This window comes from Sus scrofa, chromosome 3 (genome assembly GCF_000003025.6).
Source record: "Sus scrofa isolate TJ Tabasco breed Duroc chromosome 3, Sscrofa11.1, whole genome shotgun sequence".
Taxonomy (NCBI): Eukaryota; Metazoa; Chordata; class Mammalia; order Artiodactyla; family Suidae; genus Sus; species Sus scrofa.
The window spans coordinates 43,514,790-43,542,169 of record NC_010445.4 but is presented as its reverse complement, the minus strand read 5'-3'; the positions used below and the strand labels follow the sequence as shown (position 1 = coordinate 43,542,169).

At 38.1% G+C, this 27,380-nt stretch overlaps 1 protein-coding gene across 18 annotated transcripts in view; it reads right to left on the bottom strand.

The window, feature by feature from the left end:
- Positions 1 to 27,380, bottom strand: part of ZNF169 (zinc finger protein 169) — a 58,075-nt gene that overhangs the window by 19,130 nt on the left and 11,565 nt on the right. For 6 of the 18 annotated variants that reach the window (XM_021087009.1, XM_021087014.1, XM_021087008.1 and 3 more), the window contains 2 exons: positions 6,199 to 6,325; positions 5,608 to 5,703 (listed from right to left, as the gene is read on the bottom strand). The exons of 1 other annotated variant lie outside the window; for it this stretch is intronic. In XM_021087009.1, the coding sequence (XP_020942668.1) occupies positions 5,608 to 5,703; positions 6,199 to 6,319 (217 nt within the window). In that variant the 5' untranslated portion in view covers positions 6,320 to 6,325. Of the gene's footprint in view, positions 1 to 1,694; positions 3,432 to 5,607; positions 5,704 to 6,198; positions 6,326 to 13,848; positions 14,469 to 16,726; positions 16,819 to 18,506; positions 19,537 to 27,380 lie in introns of those variants that run through there. 11 more of the 18 variants (XM_021087002.1, XM_021087005.1, XM_021087001.1 and 8 more) reach the window with 7 other exon arrangements.

Below are 27,380 nucleotides of genomic sequence, written 5' to 3'. Positions count from 1 at the left end.
ACTTTAAGTAATGATACTCATTCTACCCATTACTCCTGGAGCCAACCACCTGTTCTTGGGGCTCACCAAGCTGAAATGAACTGCCAGAAATTGGCCCTTTGAAACTGCGGCGTCTGGAGAATTCAAGTGGATACCCTGGACCTGAGTCCGTGAGTCCCTGCCTGCCAATCACCCTCATGAGGGGACCCAGGAGGAGGGCCACTTGGCAGTCAGATCAGATCTCAACACACACACTTGCCAACCACTCAGGAATAAAGATCATCTGAAGAGAATGAGTAGATGCTAAGGACATGTCATGAAGCCCTCACAAAATGACAGCAGTAACTACCCATTTACAGGGCCTCATAAGTGCTTTACCTACCTCAGGCCGCACACAAGTCTCTTTTCTAAGAAGAGTAAAGCCCTGATACAGTACACCTATTGAGATATGCTCAGCTACTCAGCTCTCCCCAGAGAGGAAATGCTTGCACTAAACTACTTACTCTCACCAGCTAAGGAGATATTGCTAGAAATCTGTAAGAGTGGCTAAGAAAAAAAAAAAAAATAGCTAATACCAAATCCCGTCAAGAATGCAAAGAAACTGGATCATTCAAACACTGCTAGTGGAAATATAAAGTGGTATAGCCATTCTGGAAATGAGTATGAGACTTTTTTTTACAAAACTAAACATATATATACCATATGAACCAGCAACTGTACTTCTGGGCACTTATGTCAGAAATCCTAATGTTCACACAAAAACCTATGCAGAAATGTCCACAGCAGCTTTATTTATAAATAGCCCAAAACTATAAACAACCCAAAAGTAGTTCAGTGGTGAATGGTTTAAAAAACTGTGGTATATTCAGACCATGGACTACTACAGAGCAATAAAAGGAATGATCCAATAATGTGGATGGATCTCAAAAGAATTTATGCTGAATGAAAAAAAGCAATCCCAAAAGGTAACACATGATTTTTTTTATATATGACATTCTTGAAATGACAAAATTATAGACGGAGAATAGATTTGGTGGTTGCCAGGTGAAGAGAGGGGCAGAGTGAGAGAGTTCGTTGTGACTATAAAAGGGTGTCACGAGGGATCCCTGTCTTATATCTTTGAATATAGTGATAATTACATGAATGTACATGTATAAATTTTCATAGAACTAACTAAACATACACATATACACAAAAGTGAAGGAAAAACTGGTCAAATCTGAATAAGGTTAGTGCATTGTATTAACAGCAATACAAGACTGGTTCAACAAGAAAAAATAATAAAAGATTAAAAATGAAAAACACATATGGTCATCTCTAAAGATGCTAAAATAAATAAAACTGACAGGAGTTCCCGTCGTGGCGCAGTGGTTAACGAATCCAACTAGGAACCATGAGGTCGCGGGTTCGGTCCCTGCCCTTGCTCAGTGGGTTAACGATCCGGTGTTGCCGTGGGCTATGGTGTGGGTCACAGACGCGGCTCGGATCCCGCGTTGCTGTGGCTCTGGTGTAGGCCGGTGGCTACAGCTCCGATTTGACCCCTAGCCTGGGAACCTCCATATGCCGCGGGAGCAGCCCAAGAAATAACTAAAAAGACAAAAATAAATAAATAAATAAAACTGACAAAATCCAACATCCATTCCCAATAAAAACTCATCAAACAAGAAATAGAAGGGAATTTTGTCAAGCTGATGAAAGGCAGCTCTAAAACTTACACTCAGGAGGAAAGCATTCCCCATAAGACCAGGAACAAGGAAAGGATTCCACTCTCACCATTTAAATTCATCATTGCACTGATGTTCTCACCTGTGCAATGAGGCAAGAAAAAGAAATTAAAGACATAAAGAATGGAAAGAAATAAACTATACTTATTTACAAATAACATAATTATCCACGTAGAAAATCCTATTGAATCCATAAAACTACTAGCACTGAGAAGTTTTGCAAGTTTACCAGATGTAGGATCATTGTACATAAGTTAACTGTATTTCTATATACTATCAACAACTGAAAACTGAAATTTTAAGGTATATAGCGTCAAAAATATGAAACACAGAGGGATAAATCTGACAAGATGCATAAGACCTGTGTATGAAAAACTACAAAACAATGCTGACAAAAATTCAGAAGTCTCATAAAAATGAAGAGCTAGATTGTGTTCATATATTGGATGACAGAGTATTATTTACATGTAAATTCTCCTCAAATTGATGAGATTCAATTCAATCCCAATCAAAATCCCAACAGGCTTTTTTTGTGAAAATTGCCAAGCTGATTCTAAAACCTATGTGGAAATGCAATGCATCTAGCATAACTAAAACAACTTAAAAAGAGAAAAGAATGTTCGAGGAATTATACTAAGTTCAAGACTTGTTATAAAGCTGCAGTAATCAAGATTGTGTGGTAGTGTGATCGAGATAGACACAGAAAGGAGTAGAGATAGACCCATACACAACTGATTTACCACAAAGGTGCATAGGAAATTCAGTTAAAAAAAAAAAAAGAGCTGTCTTTTCAGTAAATGGTGCTGGAAAAATTGCATACTTGCATACATTAAAAAAAGAGAGAAAAATTGTACTTAAATCCAGACCTGGAACCAAGTATACAAATTTACTCAAATTCAGGTAGAGAACTAAATGCAAAGTAAAGCACAATGTAAATGTAAAGTGTAAAATCATAAAACTTCTAAAAGAAAAAAAATATATGAAACTCTTTTTGGCCTTCATTTTGGGAAAGATGTCTTAAAATACATCACCAAAAGTGAAATTCATAACAGAAAATATTGAAATTTGGACTTCACCAAAATTAAGAAACTCTCTTTGAAAGACACTAGAGAATAAAAAGCAAGCCACAGAAAAAAATACTTGAAACCCAAATATCTGATAATCTATTTCTATAAAGAATATATGAAGAACTTTCAAAATCCAATAAAAACATAAGAAACCAACTTTTCAAATGGACCAAATATTTGAGAAGACATTTCTCCAAAGAAGATATACAGAAAGCAAATAAGCACATGAAAAGTGTCTCATTTTCATCAGCTCTTAGGAAAATGTCAATTAAAACCAGAGTAAAATGCCACTACATAGCTATGAAAATGTCTAAAATTAAAACAATAATACCAAGTGTTGACAAATATATGGAGCATCAGAAATTTCATACGCTGCTGATAGGAATGTGAAACAGTGTAGCCACTTCGTGAGTTTCATAAAAAATTAAATATACCCTCTATCATCCAACCTAGCCATTCCAGTCCCAGGTATTTATCCAAAAGAAATGAAAGCCTACGTTCACACAAAGACTTTTCTTTAATGTTCGCAGAGGTTTTATTTGTATTAATCAAAACTAGAGGAGTTCCTGTCTTGGCTCCGTGGTTAACGAATCCGACTAGGAACCAGGAGGTTGCGATTCCCGCCTTGCTCAGTGGGTTAAGGATCTGGCATTGCCGTGAGCTGTGGTGTAGGTCACAGATGCAGCTCGGATCCCACATTGCCGTGGCTCTGGCATAGGCCAGCCACAACAGCTCCGATTAGACCCCTAGCCTGAGAACTTCCATGTGCCATTGGTGTGGCCCTAAAAAGTTAAAAAAAAAAAAAAGAAAGCAGATCAGTGGTTGCCTGGGTATTGGAGGAGGGGGAGGATAGCGAGGGGCAGGAGACAGAGATTACAGTGAGGCACCAGGAAATGTCGGGGTGACAAGTACGCTTGGGACTTAGATCATGGCAATGGTTTCATGGCTGTGCACACGTCAAAACTTACCAAATTTTACACTTTAAATATACATAGTTTATTGTTCTTTGATAATATACCACACATTTATTCCTTGACTATATACCATAATAATATATTGTACATAATAACATTTTTCTCTTATACATATAGCTTATATAATAGTTCTTTTTTTAAAAAAAAGAAAAAAGCCCTGGAGTTCCCGTCATGGCGCAGTGGTTAACGAATCTGACTAGGACCCATGGGGTTGCATGTTCAATTCCTGGCCTTGCTCAGTGGGTTAAGGATCCAGCGTTGCCGTGCTCTGTGGTATAGGTCGTAGATGCAGCTTGGATCCCGTGTTGCTGTGGCTGTGGCATAGGCTGGTAGCTACAGCTCCAATTAGACCCCTAGCCTGGGAACCTCCACATGCCCGGGGAGCAGCCCTAGAAAAGGCAAAAAAAGAAAAAGAAAAAAAAGAAAAAAGCCCTGAGTTTGCTGTAAAGTACAATGTAGCCCAGATATATGGTTGTATTTAGAAGCAAAAAAAAAAAAAGTATATAAATAAATAAAATGCCAGGAATGTTGAAAATAAGAGTAAAAAAAAAAAAAATCAGGCAGAAATTTATCCTTACCTTCCAACATTCACATTAAATTAATTCCAGTTAAAGACCTAAATGTTCCCAGAATGTATATGGAATTTCTACAAATCAGTAACAGAAACAGCCCAAATCAAACATAGGGAAATACCTGAACAGTCTAATCACAGAAAGGTAAATAGCAATGGTAAGTCAACATGGGAAAAGACGCTCATGCTCACTGGAAAGCAAAACTCATCTGAGGCTTCACCACGAACTCAACAACTGGGTGGAAAATGTGAGGATGTGGAACAAGAACTCATCATTGCTGCTGGGAGTGTAAAATGGTGCTGAACAGCTTCAGAACATAATATGGCACAATCTAATCAGGCTGAGGCTACTCATGCCTCTGAACTAGCCACTGTGCTCTAGGTATGCATCTTGGAAAAACTCTTGCATGTTATTTCCAAGGAAGTAACAAGAATATATAGCAACATTATTTAACAGTCAAAAATTGGAAATAACTCAAATGTCCAAAAGAAGAGAACTGATAATTCAACTACATCATATTCATATTCATATAATGGAACCACATGTAAGAATTTTTAAAAGTATAAACTAAACCTACACATTTTAACATGAATCTCACATAAAGTTGATGAAAAGGCATATTCCAGAAAAAGATATACAATATACTATGTGCAGAGAAGTTTACAGACATGGGAAACAACTCTCTACATGGTTGAAAGACCCAGTGGATGGATAAAAAGGATAAAAGTAGTCATGGACATGCTAACACTGAAATCAGATTCTCAGCAGCAGGGCGGAGGAATGGGACCCAACCAGGAAAGGTATGGGCTGTCACGTGGTCTTATAATGGTCTCTTCCTTAGGCTTCAGGGTAGGCACTTTGGCACTCATTATATAATTCTTCTCACACTGTTGTAATCCTAAATAATCCATCATAAAGTAAAAGAAACAAAGTTATGGGAAATTATGGGGTAGAATCAATGCACAAATGTCAGTGGGTTAAGACTAGAAATTGGCCATTATCTAGCAGGGGCAGATGACTTAGTCTCAGATGGCAAGTACTCAGAAGATCAAGCCAAGCAACAAAAATTCAAGGATGGTGAGATCCTAGATGCTGGAAAAGGGACACCAAGTGAGCAGCGTATGGCTCACTGGAGGAGGAAAGAGGGGGATGCCAGAGAAGCCCTATCTGGACTGAGCAGGATGGCATATGGAAGAGAAGCCTGCAGCAGAGCTTCCTCCTCAGCAGCTCACAGATGCCTCCTGAGCACCTCACTGCCCTGTCTCCTAGTCTGCCTGGTGTCCCCACTTACCTGAATAAAGGTCCAGGAAACATTCGCTCTCCTCTCTCCAGGGCTCATCTCCTTGTTCCAGTTGTGTGATGAGTTTTGGTTTAGGAAAGGCAATTCCTACTCACAAGGAAAAAAACCAAGGCGACCTTGGGTTAGCGACTTAAGAGACTACCACAGAACTCAGAGTCAGCCAGGGAATGGGGGCAGTGGGGGAGGCAGGGGTGGAGAGGGGCAAAGATTCTCTGAATGCTAAGAAAAGTTGACTCATGGGATGGGAGAATCCTGGATGTAAAGCCAGTATCCTGATTCTCCTCTGTGCTTGAATGAATACAAATATTCCTCCATTTGAAGCAAGATCACTTTGGAGGAGGGCCTGGCCTTGGAAGAGGCCTGGAAATACAGTGTCACCCCCAACCCCAAACATACACACACACACACACACACACACACACACACACACACCCCTTCATTATTTCCAGCTCTACAGAATTCAGACCTTCTCTCAGAGTGTAAGAAAAATATTACAGAATTCAGAGCTAAAAGTATGATGGATGCTACATAAAAACTTAAAGATGCCCACAGAGTCTGAGATATGAGTCAGGCCATCCTTACCCAGTGACACCAAAAGGCTGTAGTTCTCCAGCATAACATCCCGATACAGGGTCCTCTGAGCAGGACTCAGTAGCTTCCACTCCTTCTGGCTGAAGGCTACAGCCACATCCCTGAAGGCCATTAATGCCTGTAATACAAACACATCCCTGCTCATCCAGAAGCCACCCATGCCCACTGTCAGCTTAACTTAAGCCACTAACCAAGACAGCAGAAAGGCTGGTGTGGGATATATAGGTGAGATCCATAAATCCTTGCTTTCAACCCAATCCCTTTTGGTATGTGTTCAAGACTGCTAATCCTCTTCCCACATTGCTGGTGGATCTATTCAGGGGTTCTCTGTTCGGTACTATTGATCTCTACATCTGTGATGCTATGAAAAACATAGTTTGGATTATTGTAGCTATATAATAGGTCTTAAAATCAGGCAGACTGATTCTCACCCCCACTTCAGTCTTCATTTTAAAGATTAATTTAGCTATCCTAGGACATGTGCCTTTCCATGCAAATTTAGAATAATCTCATCTATATCTACCAAAAAAAAAAAAAATGCTGGAATTTTGACAAGATTTACATTAAACCTGTATATAAATTTAGGAAGAACTGACATCTTTGCCATGTTGACTCTTCAAATCTGTAAACATGATATGTCGCTCCCTTTACTGAGATGGTCTTTGATTTCTTTCATCAGCATGTTGTGATTTTTAGCATATAAATCCTATATATGTTTTGTTGGAAAAAAACTAAAACCAAAGAAAACTAACACCTAAAAATTTCTTCTTTTTGTTGTTGTTGTTGTTTGTTGGTTTTGGGGGGGTGTTTACTTATTTATTTATTGCTTTTTAGAGCCACACTTGTGCTATATGAAGGTTCCCAGGCTAGGGGTCGAATCAGAGCTACAGGTGCCAGCCTACACCACAGTCAGAGCAATGCAGGATCCTAGCTGCATCTGCAACCTACACCACAGCTCATGGAAATGCCACATCCTTAACCCACCAAGTGAGGCCTCGTGGTTACTAGTGGAATTTGCTTCTGCTGCACCACAATTGGAACTCCCATTTTTCTTTTTTTAGTGACTTTAACGGTATTGTATTTTCACTTCAGTGACCATTTGTTCACTGCTATGATATAAAAATAGTTTGAAATTGGCACAACATTGTAAAACTATACTTTAATTACCTTGAATCCTTCAAACTAGCTGAACTCACTTATTGCTCTAGGTTTTTTTTTCTCTTAGATTCTTTTAGATTTTCTATATACACAATCATGGTATTTGCATATAGGGACAGATTTATTTCTCCCTTTACAATCTATGTGCATTTTATTTCCTGTTTTTGCCTTATTGTAGAACTTCCTGCGTAACAGTGAATAAGAGTGGTAAGAATAGACATTCTTGCCTTGGTCTTTACATAAGGAGGAAAGCATAATGTCTCAAAGCATTAAGAATACTATTCCAGAAAGAGATACCACATCACACTCATTAGCATAGCTATTACCAAATAAATGGAAATGATCAAGTTTTCTCAGGGTATAGAGAAATCAGAACCTTTGTGCATTGCTGTTGGAAAAGTAAAATGGTATAGTTTCTGTGAAAAAATAGTTCAGCAGTTCCTCAAAAAGTTTAATGTACCAAAAAAAAAAAAACATACAATTTACCATATGATCCAGCAGTTTTATTGCTTTTTTTTTTTTCTTTTTTGGTCACCTCATGACATATGGAGTTCCCAGGCCAGGGATCAGATTCAAGTCACAGCAGTGACCTAACACTGGATCCTTCTAGATCCATTAACCCACTGCACTGGATCAGGGACTGAACCTGTGTCCTGCTGCAGAGACACCACCAATCCCACTGCACAACAGCAGCAACTCCTAATCCAGCAATTTTAGTCCTGAGTATGTACTCTGAACTCAAACAAATACTCATATAACAATGTCCATAAGAGCATTATTCATGATAGATCAAAGGTGGAAACAACCCAAATGTCCATCAACAGATAAATAGGTAAGAAAAAGGCCAAAGCAAAATTGAGAAAGAAACATGGAGCTGGAGGAATCAGGCTCCCTGACTTCAGATTATACTACAAAGCTATAGTCATCAAAATAGTACAGTACTGGCACGAAAACAGAAATATACATCAATGGAACAAGATACAAAGCACAGAAGCACAGAAACTAATGCACCTAACACCAAAAACCTATAAAAATGGGAAGACAGAGAAGTATAACTCAGATGAAGGAGAAAGGAAAAACCCAAGAAAATCAGCTAAGTGGTCAGGAGATTCTCAGCCTCCAGAAAAAAGACTTCAGACTACTGATGCTGAAGATGATGCAAGACATTGGAAATAAACTGGAGGCAAAGATGGATAACTTACAGGAAACACTGAGCAAAGAGATACAAGATATAAAATTTAAACAAGAAGAGATGCAAAATGCAATAACTGAAATAAAAAATTCACTAAAAGCAGCTAACAGCAGAATACAGGAGGCAGAAGAACAAATAAGCAAGGTGGAGGACAGATTAGTAGAAATCACAGATGCAGAACAGAAAAGAGAAAAGATGGAAAACAAATGAAGCGAGTCTCAGAGAACTCTGGGACAACATTAAACACACCAACATCCGTATTATAGGGGTGCCAGAAGGAGAAGAGAGAGAGAAGGGGACAGAAAAATTATTCCAAGAGGTAATGCCGAAAGCTTCCCTAACATGGAAAAGGAACCACTCACTCAAATCCAGGAAGCACAACGAGTACCATATAAAATAAACCCAAGGAGGAATACACCAAGACACGTATTAATCACACTGACCAAAATTAAAGACAAAGAGAAAATCTTGAAAGCAGATAGGGAAAAGAAACAAGTAACATACAAGGGAACCCCAATAAGATTATCAGCAGATTTTTCAGCAGAAACTCTGCAGGCCAGAAGGGAGTGGCATGATATACTTAACGTGATGAAAGGAAAAAAACCTCCAACCAAGATTACTCTACCCAGCAAGGCCCTCATTCAGATTTGAAGGAGAAATCAAAACCTTCACAGATAAGCAGAAGCTAAGAGAATTCAACAACACTAAACCATCCTTACAACAAATACTAAAGGAACTTCTCTAGGCAGAAAAGAAAAGACAGCAACAGGAAACAAAAATTCCACAAATGACAAGGCTCACCAGTAAAGGTATATATATAGTGAAGATACGAAATCATCCATGCACAATTATACCATCAAAATCAGAAATCATGAAAAGAGGTGGGTACAAATGCAGGACACTGGAGATAAACTTGCAATTAAGAGAGCAACAACTTAAAACAATCTCATATACATATAGACTCCTATATCAAAACTTCAGAAGAACTGCAAACCAAAAATCTACAATTGATACACAAACAAGGAATCTCTGGAGAAGAAATATATCTCATAGTAAATAAGTGCATAATCCACCATGAAGGGGGCCATTTGACATCACCTTGGAATGCTGAAGTCGTCTTAGATCTGATTCGGATTTCCTCTCCATCAAAGAATTTATGATAATTATAATTAAATAATGCCACTGTACAATTAAATAATACAGTTCTACAATTGTATTATTAATAACCATTTCTCGCCATGGTACAATGTAAGGTCTATAATGCCTTGTTTATCACATCACCTAGAATGGTGTAATGCCTATATTGAAGAATCAATAAGATGTAACAAATTGTGAGGACATATTTATATAGTTACACTGTTTTTTAACCAATTTATGCATTTCATATTTTACTTATTTTAAGAGGGTGTATTATTTTTGTTATTCTTACCAGTTAAGTTATTCTTTTTATTATGGTATATAAGGCTTTCTTCTTTATAAATTTTAGTTGCATAATATATACAATTTTAATATAATGCTGATTTTTAAAGAAACATTGAAATGTAATAGATAATACTAAATAGTAGAGATGAAAGCCATACGAAATGGGATAAAGTATAGAATAAATTTCCTATTTGTCTCAGCATATTTTCCATTCCACTTCTCCAGAGGGAGTCACTTAATCTGTTTCTTAAGATCCATGATATAATAATCTGTGTGAATGTAATTGTGTTTAAATATATGTATTTTATTCTGTAAAAAAAATAAAAATAAAATTTCAAAAAATAAATAAAAACTAATGCACCTGTGGTCAACTAATACAACCATGGACAAAGGAGACGAGAAGATGCAAAGGAGAAAAGACATTCTCTTCAATAGTGGTGCTGGAATAACTGGACAGCCCATTGAAAAGAATGAAATTAGAACATTCTCTAACACCATACACAAAAATAAACTCAAAATGGATCATAAAGGTAAATGTAAGACCAGATATTATAAAACTTTTAGAAGAAAACATAAACAGAACACTCTTTAACATAAATCACAGCAACATCTTTTCAGATCTCTAGAGTAATGAAAATAAAAACAAACAAAAAAACAAATGGGACCTACTGAAACTTAAAAATCTTTCATACAGCAAAGGAAACCATAAACAAAATGTAAAGACAACCCACAGAATGGGAGAAAATAGTTGCAAACGATGCAACCAATGAGAGCTTAAGCTCCAAAATCCAAAGAGCTCAAAAAAAAAAAAAAAAAAAAAACAACCAAAAAATGGGCAAAAAGATCTAAATACACATTTCTCCAAAGAAGACATACAGATGAACAAAAAGCACATGAAAGGATACTCAACATCACTAAAGAAATGCAAATCAAAACTACAATGAGGCATCACCTCACACTGGTCAAAATGTCCATCATCAGAAAGTCTACAAACAATAAATGCTGAGAGGGTGTGGAGAAAAGTGAACCCTCCTTCACTGTTCGTAGGAATGTAAATTGGTACCACCACTATGAAGAACAGTAAGGAGGTTCCCTTAAAAACTAAAAATAGGAGTTCTCATTGTGACTCAGTGGGTTACGAAATTGACTGGTATCCACAAGGATACCTGCAGGTTTGATCCCTGGCCTTGTTCAGTGGGTTAAGGATCCAGCATTGCTGTGAGCTGCAGCATAGGTCACAGATGCAGCTTATATCCTGCATTGCTGTGGCTGTTGCTGTGGCTGTGGCATAGACCGGCAGCTGCAGCTCCAATTCAACCCCCAGCCTGGGAATTTCCATATGCCACAGATGCAGCCTTAAACAAAGGGGGAAAAAAAAAAAAAAAAACTAAAACTAGAACCTACCTATGATCCTGCAATCCCACTCCTAGGCATATATCCAGAGGAAACAATAATTCAAAAAGATACATGCATCTTTGCTTATAATAGCCAAGACATGGAAGGAAACTAACTGTCCATTGACAGAGGAAAAGGTAAAGTCGTAGTGTATTTATACAATGGAATATTACTTAGCCATAGAAAGAATGAAATAATGCCATTTGCAGCAACATCGATGGACAGAGAATACCATACTAGGTGAGGTAAGTCAGAGAAACACAAATATCATATGATATTTATATGTGATATAAATGAACTGAATTACAAAACAGATATAGACTCAGACTTTGAAAACAAATTTATTGTTTACCAAAACGGAAAGATGGAGGGGAGGGATAATTTAGGAGTTTGGGGTTAACAGATACACACTACTATATACAAAATAGACAATCAACAAGGACCTACTGTATACCACAAGGAATTTCACTCAATATTCTGTAACAACCTATGTGGGAAAAGAATCTGAAAAAGAATGGATATATGTATAACTGATTTGTTTAGCTGTACACCTAAATCAACACAGTATTGTAAATCAAAGTATACTAATCCAATATAAAATATATATTAAATCTAAAAATAGATAAAATATAGTACATATATATACATAATTGTACGTTATTCTGCTTAAAAAGGAAGGAAATTCTGATATATGCTACACCAGGGGTTAGGGGTTAAGTGAAATAAGACAGTCGCAAAAGGAATTCCCATTGTGGTGCAAAGGAAAAGAATCCGACTAGGAACCATGAGCTTACGGGTTCAATCCCTGGCCTAGCTCAGTGGGTTAAGGATCTGATGTTGCTGTGACCGTGGTGTAGGCTGGCAGCTGTAGCTCTGATTGGACCCCTAACCTGGGAACCTCCATATGCTGCAGGTGCTGCCCCAAAAAGCAAAAAAAAAAAAAAAAAAAAAAAAAAAAAGTCACAAAGGTCAAATATTGTTTAATGCCACCTATAGCAGGGACTGGGAATACGCAAATTCATAGAGACAAAGTAAAACTGATGTTAATAGGAATTACTGAGGTGAGGAATGGGGAGTTATTGTATAATGAATGGATAGTTTGGTCTGGGAAGATGAAAAAGTTCTGGAAAGAATGGTGATGACTGCACAATGGTGTGAAAGAACTTAATGCCACTGAACTGGACATTTTATAATGGTAAAAATTTTGTTATGTATATGTCTGTTTTTTTTTTAAAAAAAGAATAATGCTACTCACAGATATATACATATTTTTTGGTGTCCCTAATCATGTGGGAGTTCCTGTTTCTATTGTTGTAAATTTTGCGGTTTTTTCCCACAAACAATTATTGAATCCTGTCAAATGCTTGAACTACATCATGTGCTTTTTCTTCTTTAGCTGGTAACATGGAGAATTACATTGACTGAATTTCAAATATGGAGCAAGTCTTATGTCCCTGCAATAAATTATAATTGGTAGTGATGTAAAATTATTTTTATATACTGTTGAACTCAATTTGCTAATAATATAAAGATTTTCATCTCTATAATCATGAGATGTTGACCTGTAGTTTTCATTTTTTTCTATTGTCCTTGTCTGGTTTTATTATCAGCATGCTATCTACTCCATAAAGTGAATTGGAAAGTGTTCACTATTTTCTGAAAGAAATGATGTAGCACTGGTGTTTAGGTCTTATTATCTATTCCATATTGTCCAAGTTAAAAGTAATTCACATTTTTTTTTTCAGGAATCCAGTCCCTTTTCATCTAAGTTGTCAAACCTGTGGGCAGATATTCTTTGGATAACTACCAAGAATGTAGTAATACCCCGTTTCACTCGTGATACTGGTAGTTTGTGTCTACTCTTTTTTCTTGGTCTTGCTAAAGACTTAACTTCCTCTACCTACATTTAGAATAGCCTCAAATTTTTGCTTTAATCATCAAAATCATTTGTAAAAATTCATATATAAGCACCTATTTTGTTTACTCATATTTTTCACTACAATGTTTTCCTTCTTCCTAATTGTGCCAAGAGTCCCCGAGACCACACACACCCCCACCCCACCGGTTTGATGTTTACTAGGAGACTCACAAGATAAAGTGTAGAGTAGTAATGCCTGGCTATAATTATAACAAACGGATACAAAGGAAAACCAGCAAAGGGGAATGGTATGAGGATGAAGTCCAGAGGAGCCTAGGAATAAACCTCTAAGAATCTTCTCTCTGTGGGGTCGCAAATGACCCACTTAATTCCTCCAGCAAGGAATTTGTGACATGTACTAAATGTTGTCTGACAAGGAAGCTCATTAGAGGCTCAGTGCCCAAATTTTAGTGGCAGGATGGTAACATAGGCACCTTCTTTCTAGCACATACCAAAACTCAAGATCCTAAAGGAAAGCATAAACCACACTGTGCACATAGTTTTAGGCAATAGAGAGCCATTCATTTTATCAGTTCTGGGAATGGTGCCAACCTACCTGAAATGCAAGATCGCAATGCTAGCCAAAATACAATCTTGCCAGCGGGACTTTCTAAGGATAGGAGTCTGCTATGTTAACTCTTCACAGCACAGAGATGTTCCAAGGTTCCCTCATTTAATGTTTACTTTTTGTTTATAAATTTGCCTTCCCTCATTCTCCTGGAGACAAATTCTGAGTTTTCCTTCATCTGGCAATGTTCTGATCTCCCTTCATTTCTGAAAAATATTTTCATTCCGTACAGGATTTGGGCTTTACAATTCTTTTCTTTCAGAACCTGAAAAACACTACACCACTTCCATCTAACCTCCTGTCACTTCCGATGAGAAATTCTCTACCATTCTAATAGTTCTTCCCCTGTAAGAAATGCATTCTTTTTCTCTAGCTGATTTCAAGATGTTTTCTTCATTTTTAGTCTTCAGAAGTTTCACTATATCTTGGCATGAATTGCAGCAGGAGTGGGGCTTATCATGATTGGGATACACTTAGCTTTTTTAATCTGTTCCTTCACTCGTTTTGTCATTTTGGAGTTCCCGTTGTGGTGCAGTGGAAACGAATCCAACTAGGAACCATGAGGTTATGGGTTCAATCCCTGACCTCACTCAGTGGGTTAAGTATCTGACGTTGCCATGAACTGTGGTGTAGATCACAGATACGGCTTGGATCCTGTGTTGCTGTGGCTGTGTAGCCAGCAACTGTAGCTCCAATTCGACCCCCAGACTGGGAACCTCCAGATGCCACAGGTGAGGCCCCTTAAAAAAAAAAGCAAAACAACAACAAAAGAAGTAGGAAGTTTTCAGCCATTGATTACTCTAGTACTTTTTTTAAAAAAATAAGGTATAGGTGATTACAATGTTGTGCCAATTTCTGCTGCAAAGTGATCCAGTCATATGTGTGTATGTACATGTGTACATACATACACATATACATTCCCTCTCTTACATTATCTTCTGTCAGGGTCTATCCCAAGAGACTGGGTATAGTTTCCTTTGCTATACAGTAGGACCTCATTGCTTATCATTCTCAATGTAATGGTTTGCATCTACTAACCCCAAACTTCCAGTCCATCACACTCTTTTTTTTTTTTTTTTTTTTTTTTTTGGTCTTTTGTCCTTCTAGGGCTGCACCTGCAGCATATGGAGGTTCCCAGGCTAGGGGTCTAATTGGAGCTATAGCCACCAGCCTGTGCCACAGCAACGCCAGATCCAAGACAAGTCTGTGACCTACACCACAGCTCACAGCAACGCTGGATCCTGAACCCACTGAGCGAGGCCAGGGATCAAACCCACAACCTCATGGTTCCTAGTCAGATTGTTTCTGCTTCGCCACAATGGGAACTCCTCTCTTACTGTGACATATGCAGGATTTTAATATACTGAAACATCCTTGTAAATCTCACTTGGTCATGAGGTACAATCCTTTTAATATGCTGCTGGATTCACTTTGGGAGCATTTTGGTGAGGCTTTTTGCATCTGTATTCATAAGGGATATCAGTCTGAACTTTGCTTTTTTGTAATGTCTTTGAGACCTCTGGAATCAGAGCAATGTTTCACAGAATGAGTTATGAAGTGTCCTCTCCAATATTTTGGAATAGTTTGAGAAAGATTCATATTACCTCTTCTTTATGTATTTAACAAATGAAACCATCTCATTGTGAGCTTTACTCTGTTGGGAGATTTGATTTTTGGGGGGGGGGGGGCACACCTGTGGCATCCCAGGCTAGGGGTCAAATCAGAGCTGTAGCCAATGGCCTATCCTACAGCAACAGCAACACCAGATCTGAGCTGCATCTGTGACCTAAACCACAGCTCACAGCAATGCCCGATCCTTAACCCATTGAGCAAGGCCAGGGATCGAACATGTGTCCTCATGGATACTAGTCAGATTTGTTTCAGCTGAGCCACAATGGGAACTCTGGGACTTTTTTTTTAATTACTTATCCAACATCCTTACTAGTTTTAGATCTATCCAGAATTCCTATTCTTCCCTGAGTCACTTTAGATCGTGCATGTTTCAAAATGTGTTCACATCACCATGGGTGGCCAAATTGTCAGCATACAGCTGTTAATAGTATTCCCTTAGAGTCCTTTTCATTTTTAAAAAATGGATAACAAGGTTTCCAATTTCACTTTTGATTTTAGTAATTTGAGTCTTCTTTTTTAGCTGGTCAATTTAGATAAAGTTTTGTCAATTCTGTTGATCTTATTAATGAACCAACTGTAGGTTTTGTTGACCTATCATTTTTCTGTTCTCTATTTCATTTGGCTTTGCTCTAACATTTATTACTTCTGCTAGCTTGGGTTTACTTAGTGCTTCTTTTTCTAGTTACATAAGTTATAAAGTTATTAATTCAAGTTCTTTTTTAATGTATGCATTGACAGTTATAAACTTCCCTCTAAGCACTGCTCTCATTGTATTTCCTTTTTTTTTTTTTTTTCTTTTTTTCTTTTTTTCTTTTTAGGACTGCACCTGCAGCATATGGAAGTTCCCAAGCTAGGGGTCTAATTAGAACAACAGCTGCCAGCCTATGCCAGTCACAGCAATGCCAGATCCTTAATCCACTGAAGCAAAGCCAGGGATCATACCTGCATCCTCATGGATCCAGGCCAGGTTCATTAACTGATGAGCCACAAAGGGAACTCCCTAACTGTATTTCTTAAGTTTTGGAAATACCATGTTTTCGTTTCCATCTGTCTCCCAAAGTATTTTCTACTGTATGATTTTTCTTCTTTATACACTGGTCATTTAAGAGTGTGCTATTTAGTTTCCATATATTCATGCATTTTCCAGAGTTATTTCTGTTATTTTAGTTTTATTCCATTGTGAAATGAAGTTAGTTTGTATGATTTCAATCATTTCAAACTTACTAAGACTTACCTTAACTGTTGCCTAATATATGGTCTATCCTAGAGAGTGTTCCATGTGCACTTGAGTGGAATACATATCTTGCTGTTGTTGAATGGTGTGTCCTGTAGATAAATGTTAGGTGCAATTGATTTATAGTGTAGTTCAAGTCCTATATTTCCTTGTTGATCCTGTCTGGCTGCTATTCAACATAAAAAGCTAGGTATTGAAGACACCAACCATTATTGTAGAACCGTTTTTCTCTCCAATTCTGCCCATTTTTACCCCATGTATTCTGGGACTATATTGTTAGGTATGTATATATTTATAATCATGAAATCTTCTCTCTGTAGTGAACCTTTTACCAATAAATATCCTTCTTCATCTCTTGTAATATTTTCCTAATTTATTTTTTTTTGTCTTTTTTTTTTTTTCTTTTTTATGCTATTTCTTGGGCTGCTCCCGCGGCATATGGAGGTTCCCAGGCTAGGGGTCGAATCAGAGCTGTAGCCACTGGCCTACGCCAGAGCCACAGCAACGCGGGATCCGAGCCGCATCTGCAACCTACACCACAGCTCACAGCAACGCTGGATCGTTAACCCACTGAGCAAGGGCAGGGACCGAACCCACAACCTCGTGGTTCCTAGTCTGATTCATTAACCACTGCACCACAACGGGAACTCCCTATTTTCCTAATTTAAAATGTATTTTGGAGTTCCTGCTGTGGCACAGAGGGTTAAGGATCTAGCATTGCCATGAGCTGTGGTGTAGGTCACAGATGCAGCTAGGATCTGACACTGCTGTGGTGGTGGTGTATGCCGGCAGCTACAGCTCCAATTAGACCCCTAGTCTGGGAACCTACATATGCCATGGGTGTGGCCCTAAAAAGACTAATAATAACAATAATGTGACTACTGAAAAGATTTTTTTTTTTTTTTTTTTTTTTTTTTTTTTTGCCCACTTGAGTGAAGCCAGGGATCAAATGAGGCATCCTCATAGATACGTCAGGTTAGTGACCCACCAAGCCACAATGGGACCTTCTGGAAAGAAAAGACATACTTTTGTTACTTAGCCATTTGTTTTCTCTGTATGTCTTTTGTTCCTCAATTCCTCCATTACTGCCTTTTCAAAAATTTTTTTGTAGTATAACATTCTCTTCCTTCATTTTTCTGTATTTTTTAAATTATTTTCTTAGTGGTTATCATGTTTACATGTTAAACTTGTAAAAATCTACCAACTTAGTTTCAAGAGTATACAAACACTCTGTTTCCTATACTTTTTTTTTTTAACAGCTGCACCTGTGGCATATGGAAGTTCCTGGTCTAGGAGTCAAATCGAAGCTGCAGGTGCAGGCCTATGCCACAGCCATGGCAACACCAGATCTGAACTCCATCTGCAAACTATGCCAGAGCTTGCAGCAACACTGGATCCTTAACCCACTGAGTGAGGCCAGAGATCAAACCCGCATCCTCACAGACACTATGTCAGGTTCTTGACCCACTGAGCCACCATGGGGACTCCTCTCCCTTTATTTTGTAATTGTCCAAAAGATTACATCTTTATACAATGTATGCTCTTCAACAGATGTATACTTGTGTTTGCCTGAAATCATATAGAAAAAAAAAAGAATTGATAAAACAAACAAAAAGCACAATACTGGCTTTTATATTAGCCTATGTGCTACTGTTCACTTTTCTTTCTTATGGTTTGGAGTTATTATCTAGTGTCCTTTCAGTTCAGCCAGAAGGGCTTCATGTTTTGTTTTGTTTTTTAAGAGCACATCTACTTTTAAATGAGCTCTCTCACATTTTACCTGGTAACTTAATATTCTTAAAAAGTAATTTGCCAGATACAGAATTCTTAGTGGACAGTTTTTCTTCCAAAACTTAAAATATGTCATCCCACTGACTGGCAGCCTTCGTGGTTTCTGACGAGAAACTGGCTGTTAATCTATTTGAGGATCCCTTGTAGGTAACAAACAACTCATTTGCTTTCAAAACTCTGTTGTCAGGTTTCAAAAATTTGACTACAGTATGTGTTGGTGTGGATATTTTTGAGTTTATCCTACTTGGAGTTTGTGGAGTGTCTTGGATATATAGATTTACGTCTTTCATAAAATTTGGAAAGTTTCTGGATGTTATTTCTTGATTTTTCTCTCTCCTCTCCCTCTGCAATTCCCATTATATGTATGTGAGTACACATGATGGTGTCACACCAGTCCAACAAGCACCATTCATCTTTCATTATTTTTTTCTTTCTGTTCCTCAGAGTAGATAACCTCCATTAAAGTACTCCCAGGTGCACTGACTTAGTTTTGCCTGTTTAAATATGCCATTAACCCCCTATAAATGAATTTTATTTCCTTCAGTTATCATGGCTTTGCAGCTCCAGGATTTATATATGGTTCCTTTTTATAATTTCTCTTTATTGATATTCTCCATCTCTTCAAACATTGTTGACCTAATTCCTTTTGTTCCATATCCATGGTTTCCTTTAGCTCTTTATGAATATTTGGGATAGTTGAGTCAAAGTCTTTGTGCCTGGGCTTCCTCATGGATAATTGGTAGGCAGGCAGTTTAAAATGCCACAGTACTCTCCTGCCACAAAGAAAGGAGCTTCTTTCTTCAGCAAATCTTCCAGTTTTGACCAGCCTCCAAAGTTTTATAAGAGTTAACTCTTGATAGTTTCTGGCAGCTCATTAGTTGCTTTTGAGGAGGTATAGCCATGGATTTTCCCTTACTTTGCCATTTTTGATGTCACAAAGTTTTTAATTGAATGATCCCATTTATATGAAAGATCCACAACAGGTAAATCCATAGAGACACAAGCAGGTTAGTGAGTATCTGGAAAGAGGAGCAAACAGGGAGTGATTGCTTAATGACTCCTTTGGGAATAATGAAAAAATGCTGGAACTAAATAGAGGTGATGGTTACACAACATTGTGAATGTACTAAATGCCACTGAATTGTACATATTAAAATGGCTTAAGTTTATGTTATATGAATTTCACATCAACAAATATTGTAGTTACTTTCAAGGAGATGTATTTCCAAGGACACTTTCCATATCCTAGCAGATGGCCCAGAATAATAAATACTTTCCAACAAGCTGGAAAGAAACTGTCCACAGGGCTCTCATGATCCTACATACACTGAGGATCAGTGCATCACCAGAATCTTCTCCATGTTCCTTACACTTCCTAGTGTCAATACTATGAGGCGGAGCCAGGATCCATGTGGGCTTAGCACATGGAAGCTTCCTATATGTCACCTGCATCTATGGCCTTTCCCAATCTATCAATTCTCTGACACTGAACAAATAAGGCATTTCATATTCACTGTATTTAAAGGGTTCTCTCCACCTAAGAATTTTTAATTGTGTACTCTCTGATGCTTGTGAATTTTGACTAAAGGCTTTTCCACACTCGTAATATTTGTGGGGTGCTATGGACTAAACTATGTCCTCCCAGTCCTCTATGTGTCTACATTTGGAGCTATGGCCAGCAAGGAAGTGAATAAGGCTAAGTGAGATCAAAAAGATGAAGCCCTGATAGGACTGGTACCTCATAAGAAGAAAAGACCAGTGCTCACTCTCTTTCTGTGTCTACTATGTGAGCACACAGCAAGAAAACAGCAACATGCAAGCCAGAAGAGAGCCCTCACCAGGAACCAAATCAGCTGGTACCCTGATTTTAACTTTCCAGCCTTGAAAACTGTGAAAAATAAATTTATGTTGCTTAAGTCACCAGTCTATGGTAATTTGTTAATGGCAACCCTAGTAGACCAATACAGGTTTTGGTACTGAGAGAGGGGCTCTGCTGTAACAAATCCGTAAAACTTTGAACCCAGCTTTGAAATTGTGTGATGTGTAGAGGCTGGAAGATTTCTGTGATGCATGCTAGAAAAAACAGATTGACATGAAAGAGATGCTAGCAGACATACAAACATCAAAAGTGATTTTGATGAGGGCTCAGAAGAGAAGAGATGAAAAGAAAACCTACATCTTCTAGAGAATACATAAATAACCACGAAAATGTTGGCAGAAATATAGGCTTTAAAGGCCATTTTGGTGATGCTCAGATGGAAACGGGGAACAGTTTATTAGAAACTGGAGGAAATGTGATCTCTGTTATACAATGGCAAAGAACAGGTGTAAATTGTATTCTTTTTATTTTTTTGTCTTTTTCAGGGCCTCATGCATGGCATATGGAAGTTCCCAGGCTAGGGTTGGATCAGAGCTACAGCTGCCGGCCTATCCCAGAGCCACAGCAATGCCAAGCCACAACCTACACCACAGCTCACAGCAACACCAGATCCTTAACCCACTGAGCAAGGCCAGGGATCGAATCTCCGTCCTCATGGTTACTAGTCAGGTTTGTTATCATTGCACCATGAGGGAAACACCATGAATTAGATTCTCAAAGTGTTCTGTGGAAGGCTGAACTTGTGAGTGATGAGACGATATTTAACAGAGGAGATTCAAGCAGTCCTCCTGACTGCTTAGAGTAAAATGTACAAGAAAAGAGATGAATTGAAGATGGAATTGGTAAGTAAAAAGAAACGTGAAGTGAAGATAAAATTCTCAGTTTATCTACATTGAAAACAAAACAAAACGAAAAAAGAGAAAACATGTTCTAAAGAGAACACCAAGGGCATGTTTGAACAACGATTTGATAAGGTAATTAGTATGAGTGTGAAACATGAATTTAATCACTCATCTCAGCAAAAGCCATGAAGAGATTGAAGTATGTCACCAAAAACACTGCAGTTGGGATGACAGTAAACACAGAAAATGAGGTGGATTAGGAAGAGTGTGCGTATGCATTATCCTTCAAAGAAAGAGAGGCTATTCACAAATTAACACAGCTGCTAATAACACCATAGGCCCAGGGAACAAGGCTGCCACTCCTTGGTTACAGCAGGGCCCTCTCAGAGGGCCAAAGAGGCAGGGTCACCCCTTCAAGCTACAGGGGCACTGACAATCTAGAGTAGAACATCAACTCAAAGAGGGTTATTCTCCAGCCTTAGGATCTAATACAATTTACCTTACTAGGTTTTGGGCTTATTAGAATCCTTCATCCTATCTTCTTTCTGAATTCTCCCTTTTAGAACAGGAATGTGTATCCAACTCCTCTCCATTTTATTTTGGAAGTACGTAACTTATCTGGTTTCACAAGTTCACAAATGGAGAGGAATTTTACCTTAGATGGTACTTCTATTCATGTCTCACCTATATCAGATTTAGATATTTAGATAAGACTTTGAGCTATAACATTGACACTGTGTGAGTTAAGGTTTTGAGAGCTGTTAAAGATGAAATAATACATGTTCAAGTCAGAAGGACATGAATTTTTAAGGGGCCAGGGGTGGAATGCTATGGACTGAATTATGTCCTCCCAAATTATGTTGAAGCCCTAACCCCAATTTGGTAATATTTAGAGATGGGACCTCCAAGGAACTATTAAGCTTAAGTGAGGTCATAAGAGTGAGGCCCTGATCCAATAGGGATGGTACCTCATAAAAGGAAGAGATACCAGAACACTCCATCTCTGCCATGAGAGCATACACCCAGAAATCAGCCATCTACAAGCCAGGAAGACTCTCATCAGGAACTGAACTGGCTGATTTTCTAGCCCCCAGAACTGTGAGAAAATAAAGTTTCTGTTGTTTAGGCTACCCAGGTTGTGATATTCTTTTATGGTAGCCCTAGGAGACTAATACATGGGGTTTCTCTCCAATATAAACTTTCTGATGTTGAATAAGATTTGCAACTTGACAAAGGCTTTCCCACACTTATCACCAGTGGGATTCTGTGCTGGTAAAGACAGTAGAAGGTCTGACTGAAGCACTCTCTATAGACACGACATTTGTATGGCTTTTTTCCCATGCCCTAACTTTTCTGGTGCTGGCCAAGTTGTGAGGTCAAACAGAAACCCCTCCCACATTCATCCCATCTGTAAGGCTCCACTCTGAAGTAGACTATTTGGTGTTGGTTAGATTTAAGCTACAGATAAAGCATTTCCCACACACCTTATACTCACAGGGCTTCTCCCTGTAAGTTTGTCTATGTAGAACAAGATGTGAGCTCTAGCTAAAGCTACCTGACCTTTACCAGATTTTTAGTTTCTCTCCCAAATGGAGGCTCTGATGCTGAAAGAGATCTGAGAGGGATCTGAATCCTTTATTTACCTACACTGTTTCCACAGGATTTCTTTCCAGTGTGAAATCTCTAATGCTGAAGATTAGAATTTTGACTGAGGCTTTTTAAACATTCAGTACACTTGTAAAGTTTCTTTCCAGTATATATCTCTGATACTAAGTTTTGTGCTTTTGATTAGGCATTTACTGCCATTATCACACATATAGGGTTTCTCACCAGAATGCATTTTCTTGATGCTGCCTGAGCTCATAATTAAATTGAAACGTATACTATAAATAATATATCTGTGGGTTCTTCTTCCTGAAGTATCATTCTCCTTGAAGGAAAGTCTGACTTTAGACTGACATTGCACCTACACTCACCAAATCCCTGGGTACTTGCTCCTGTGGAATTTCAGGAGACAAGATTACTTGCCAGAAATACAGGAGCAACTTGGAAGAATCTAACCTGAGCCAGTGTTACAAGCTTTCCCCAAACCTGGCTCCTAAGGACTCTACCTCAAGACTCCTTCTTTCACAAAATAAGATGGTTTATCTCCATCTTTTTGCAGAATTGCCTGTTTTGATTTAAGTTGTATACATGGATTTTCTCCTACTAAACATTAGACCATTGAAAGCAGAGCCTCTGCTGTCTGTCCTGAACCTTTCTCATTAGGCAAAGGAGATCCTGCTTTCCGACCCATTGTGCCTGAGACCTAAGAAATGCAAATAAAATCCAGAGTGGCTCATTAGCCAGTTGGCAAGCTAGCACTGTGACCACACGTAGCTGCCTCTGTCCAAGTATGGGAAGGCAAGCAGGTGATGGCTCTGCTCTGGAGTGTTCATTCAGTCACTTCCCAAGTGCTAAGCCCCCTTACTTGTCCTTAGTGCTAATCCCTGTAACCTCATCACCAATCACAGACCATGAGCTTCTCCATCAAGGACAGAAAGTCAGGCAGGAAAGAGAATATGGCAGCCAAATCAGCAATACCCTGTCTTCCTCCAGGGCCTCTGGGGACATGGCATGGGGGCTTCAACTTGGATGCCAGGGGTGGGGCTAGCACAGAGTCCCTAGCCCCAAGAGTAGAAGGCTCTGCTTCAGGGCTGGCAAAGCAGAACTAGCCAGGTTTGCCTCTCACCAGTTTTAGTATGTTGTATTTCTATCATCACTCTGTTTGAAATATTTGCTAATTTCTCTTAGAATTTCTTCTTTGATGTAATGATTACTAAGGCATGTGTTGTTTAATTTCCAATGTTTGAAATTTTTTTAGATCTCTTATTATTGACTTCTAATACAATTCTATTACAGTCTCAGAATATACTTAATATAGTCTTTAAATCTTTTTAAATTCATTAAGACTTTCTTTATAGACTCCCATGTAGTCTATCTTGGTGAACATATCAAATGTACTTTAAAAGAATGTGTATTCTCCAGCTGTGGGGTGCAGTGTTCTATAAATACCAACCAGGATAAGAGAGTTGCTAGTTTTCTTCAGATCAGCTATGTCTTCACTGATTTTTTTACCTAGTTCTATCAATTACTCAGAGGGAGTCCTTTTTCTCCCTTGAATTCTGTCAACCACTTTGAAGCTTTGTTATTAGACATATACACACAGAGCCATTATAGCCTCCTGATGAAGTGACTCCTTTATCATTCTGAAATGGTCTTCTTCCTGTTTGTCTTGAAGTTGATTTTATCTGATAGCTGACAGTACTACATTTTCCTTCTCCTCACTGAGCATTGTTAAAATAGAGACTTTAAAGTCCTTGTCTAATAATTTCATCTACAGGGTAAATTATAGTATAAACTATATATCCAAAAAAACTAAAATTTAAAAGGTAAGACTCAGAATAGTCAAGGAAAAAGCAGAGAGAGGGCTAAGAATCAAGCTGAGACATGTAGCAAGGAAGGGAACACAGATTCCATGAGCAGAGGGAGAGGGAAAAAGCCTACAATATGCATAGGGAAAAACTTCTGGCAGCAGGGAAAGGTAAACTAAGAATATTTAAGAGCAGAGGTGTAGCAAACCGTGGATGGTTCTGAAAGCAGACAAAAAAACAGACACTCTACTACAGAGATGTAGTTCATATATTCAAAATATTCATGTCTCTTCACTTGGTCGTATTTTGTGGTAAGTCCAAAATTCTTTTCATGAACAAAATTTCCCACAGTGGAGTTCCCTAGTAGCCTAGCAGTTAAGATTCGGCAGTCACTGCTGTGACTCAGGTTTGAGTCCTGCCGTATAATGTAAAATGCCATTTATGTGAAATGAATTTATCAAGAGGAAACAGATTAGTATTTGCCAGGGGCTGAGGGAAGGAGGGGTTGGCAAGTGGCTACTCTTGGGCATGGGGTTTATTTGGGGGGGGTGATAAAATGTTCATGAATTAAATAGCCATGATTACACATTCTGTAAATACACCTAAAACCATCGAATTGTATGTTTTAACCTATATGGTATTGCAATTATATCCAAATAAGCTATCTTTTAAAAAATAAAAATAAATAAATAAATGAATAAATAAGGTTTGAGTCCTGACCCAGGAATTTCCATGTGCTACAAGCACAGCCAAAAAAAAAAAAAAAAAAAAAAAAAAAAAATCCCTTCAATAGGTTCTCAAACATTGAGAATGGATTAAATTTCAAATGACTGAAAAATAATGGGACGGAATAATGAAAATCTGTGAATGTTTTTAACCCATAGTCATCAATTTCAATGTGAATGGGGTTTCTTCATCTCTAAAGGTATGATAATGGGGTAGTCACTAGTTTTAATACACTCTAATTTTACCATTAAAATCTGTCAGATACACACAGACCGAAAATATTAATTAAATTCTAGTGATAGAAATAATTGAAATGTCCATCATTTGATGAATAAATAAACAAAATGTCTCATACCAATACAATGGAATATTATTCAACCTTAAAGCAGAATGAACTGTTACCGATTTGGGCTACAATGTTAATGAACCCTGAAAATGTTACACTAAGTGAAAGAAAACATATATAAAAAACTGCTTATTACAGGATTCCATTTCTATGAAACAGCCAAAACAACCAAATCTATAGAGATAGAAGACAGATCAGTGGTTGTCAAGATCTAGTAGAGGGGAGAACGGGGAGTGACTCCTAATGGGTACAGGGTTTTTTGAGGGAATACTAAAAAACATACAGAACTAGATAGTGGTGAAGGTTGCACAACCTTGTGAATATACTAAAAGCTACTGAATTGTACTCTTTTAAAGGGCAAATTTTACTAGATGTGCATTATATCTCAATAAAAACTTTCCAAAATGTTAAACTCCAGTGATAGGTAAACCCCAAATAAGCTGAAAGTGTTGTAAGAATGCAGGCTATGATGTAGGTAACACTGTACACTATCAAAGGCTCATGCACACAGCAGACATTCAAAAAAATTTTTGACTACACCTGCAGCATGTGGAAGCTCTTGGGCTAAGGATCAAACTCACACCACTGCAGTGACAAAGCCACATCTTTAACTTGCTGCACCACAAGGAAACGCCCAATTTTTTAAGATTAAATAAAAGAATGTTAAATTTGGGGGGGGGGGCCACACCCTCGGCATGTGAAATTTCCAGGGCCAGGGATCAAACCCATGCCACAGCAGTGACCTAAGCCAATGCAGTGACGACAGATCCTTAACCCAAGAGAACTCCTAAGAGTGGCAATTTCTTACTCATTAGTAGCCTACAGGCACAGCCCCCTTCTACGTCACAACGATAGTGCGTATTCCAAATTTTCCTCTCAGGCAAAAGCCCTTAGGAAAAATACCTATGTGTCATGATGAATACGTAGGTCAGAATATTCTATATAATTCAGATCTGACACGAAACAAAGTAATAGAAATACAATTTAAAGAACCCTAAAGAATATAATTGCTATGCCTCAAATAACAAAGAGCTACAAACAAACTTCTTTGTTCTTTCAAAGTTAAGTTACGATTGGGCCCCTTTATGTAACAAGTATGTTATGAGCGCCTGACATTTGCAAGGAAGGAAACTGCATCTTAAAAAAGCAACAACTGATAGAACCCTATAAACCAACTATAACAGAAATAATAAAAATTTAAACAATAAAAATAAATAAAATAAAAGACAAAGCCACTCAAATGCTTGTGCCCCGGCATCAATTTTTCATAAGGACATAAATAAAAAGAAAAATATATACATTGAGAGAGGTTTGTCATAGACAGAATGAGGTTCAGGGTGTGCTAAGGATCCCCCACAAGAAGTGGCAGAATAGGGACAGGAAAAGCAATGTTCCATTTCGTCAAGAATGCCTCTCTGTTAACATCGGAAATGTTAAAGTGAGACCTACAAAAGAAAAGCTGTCCTCTGCTACCTTAGCAGACATTCTGAATTGCATACACTATATAAACATTTTCTCTCAAAGGTATAAAAGATTTGACAATTGAGAGACACAGCCCTCAATGATGGCTGATAACACCAAAACCAATCACTTTTAACTGATACAGTTACAGGCAGACATCTACCATATGAACTCAGCATTAAGATCAAGTTCAGCT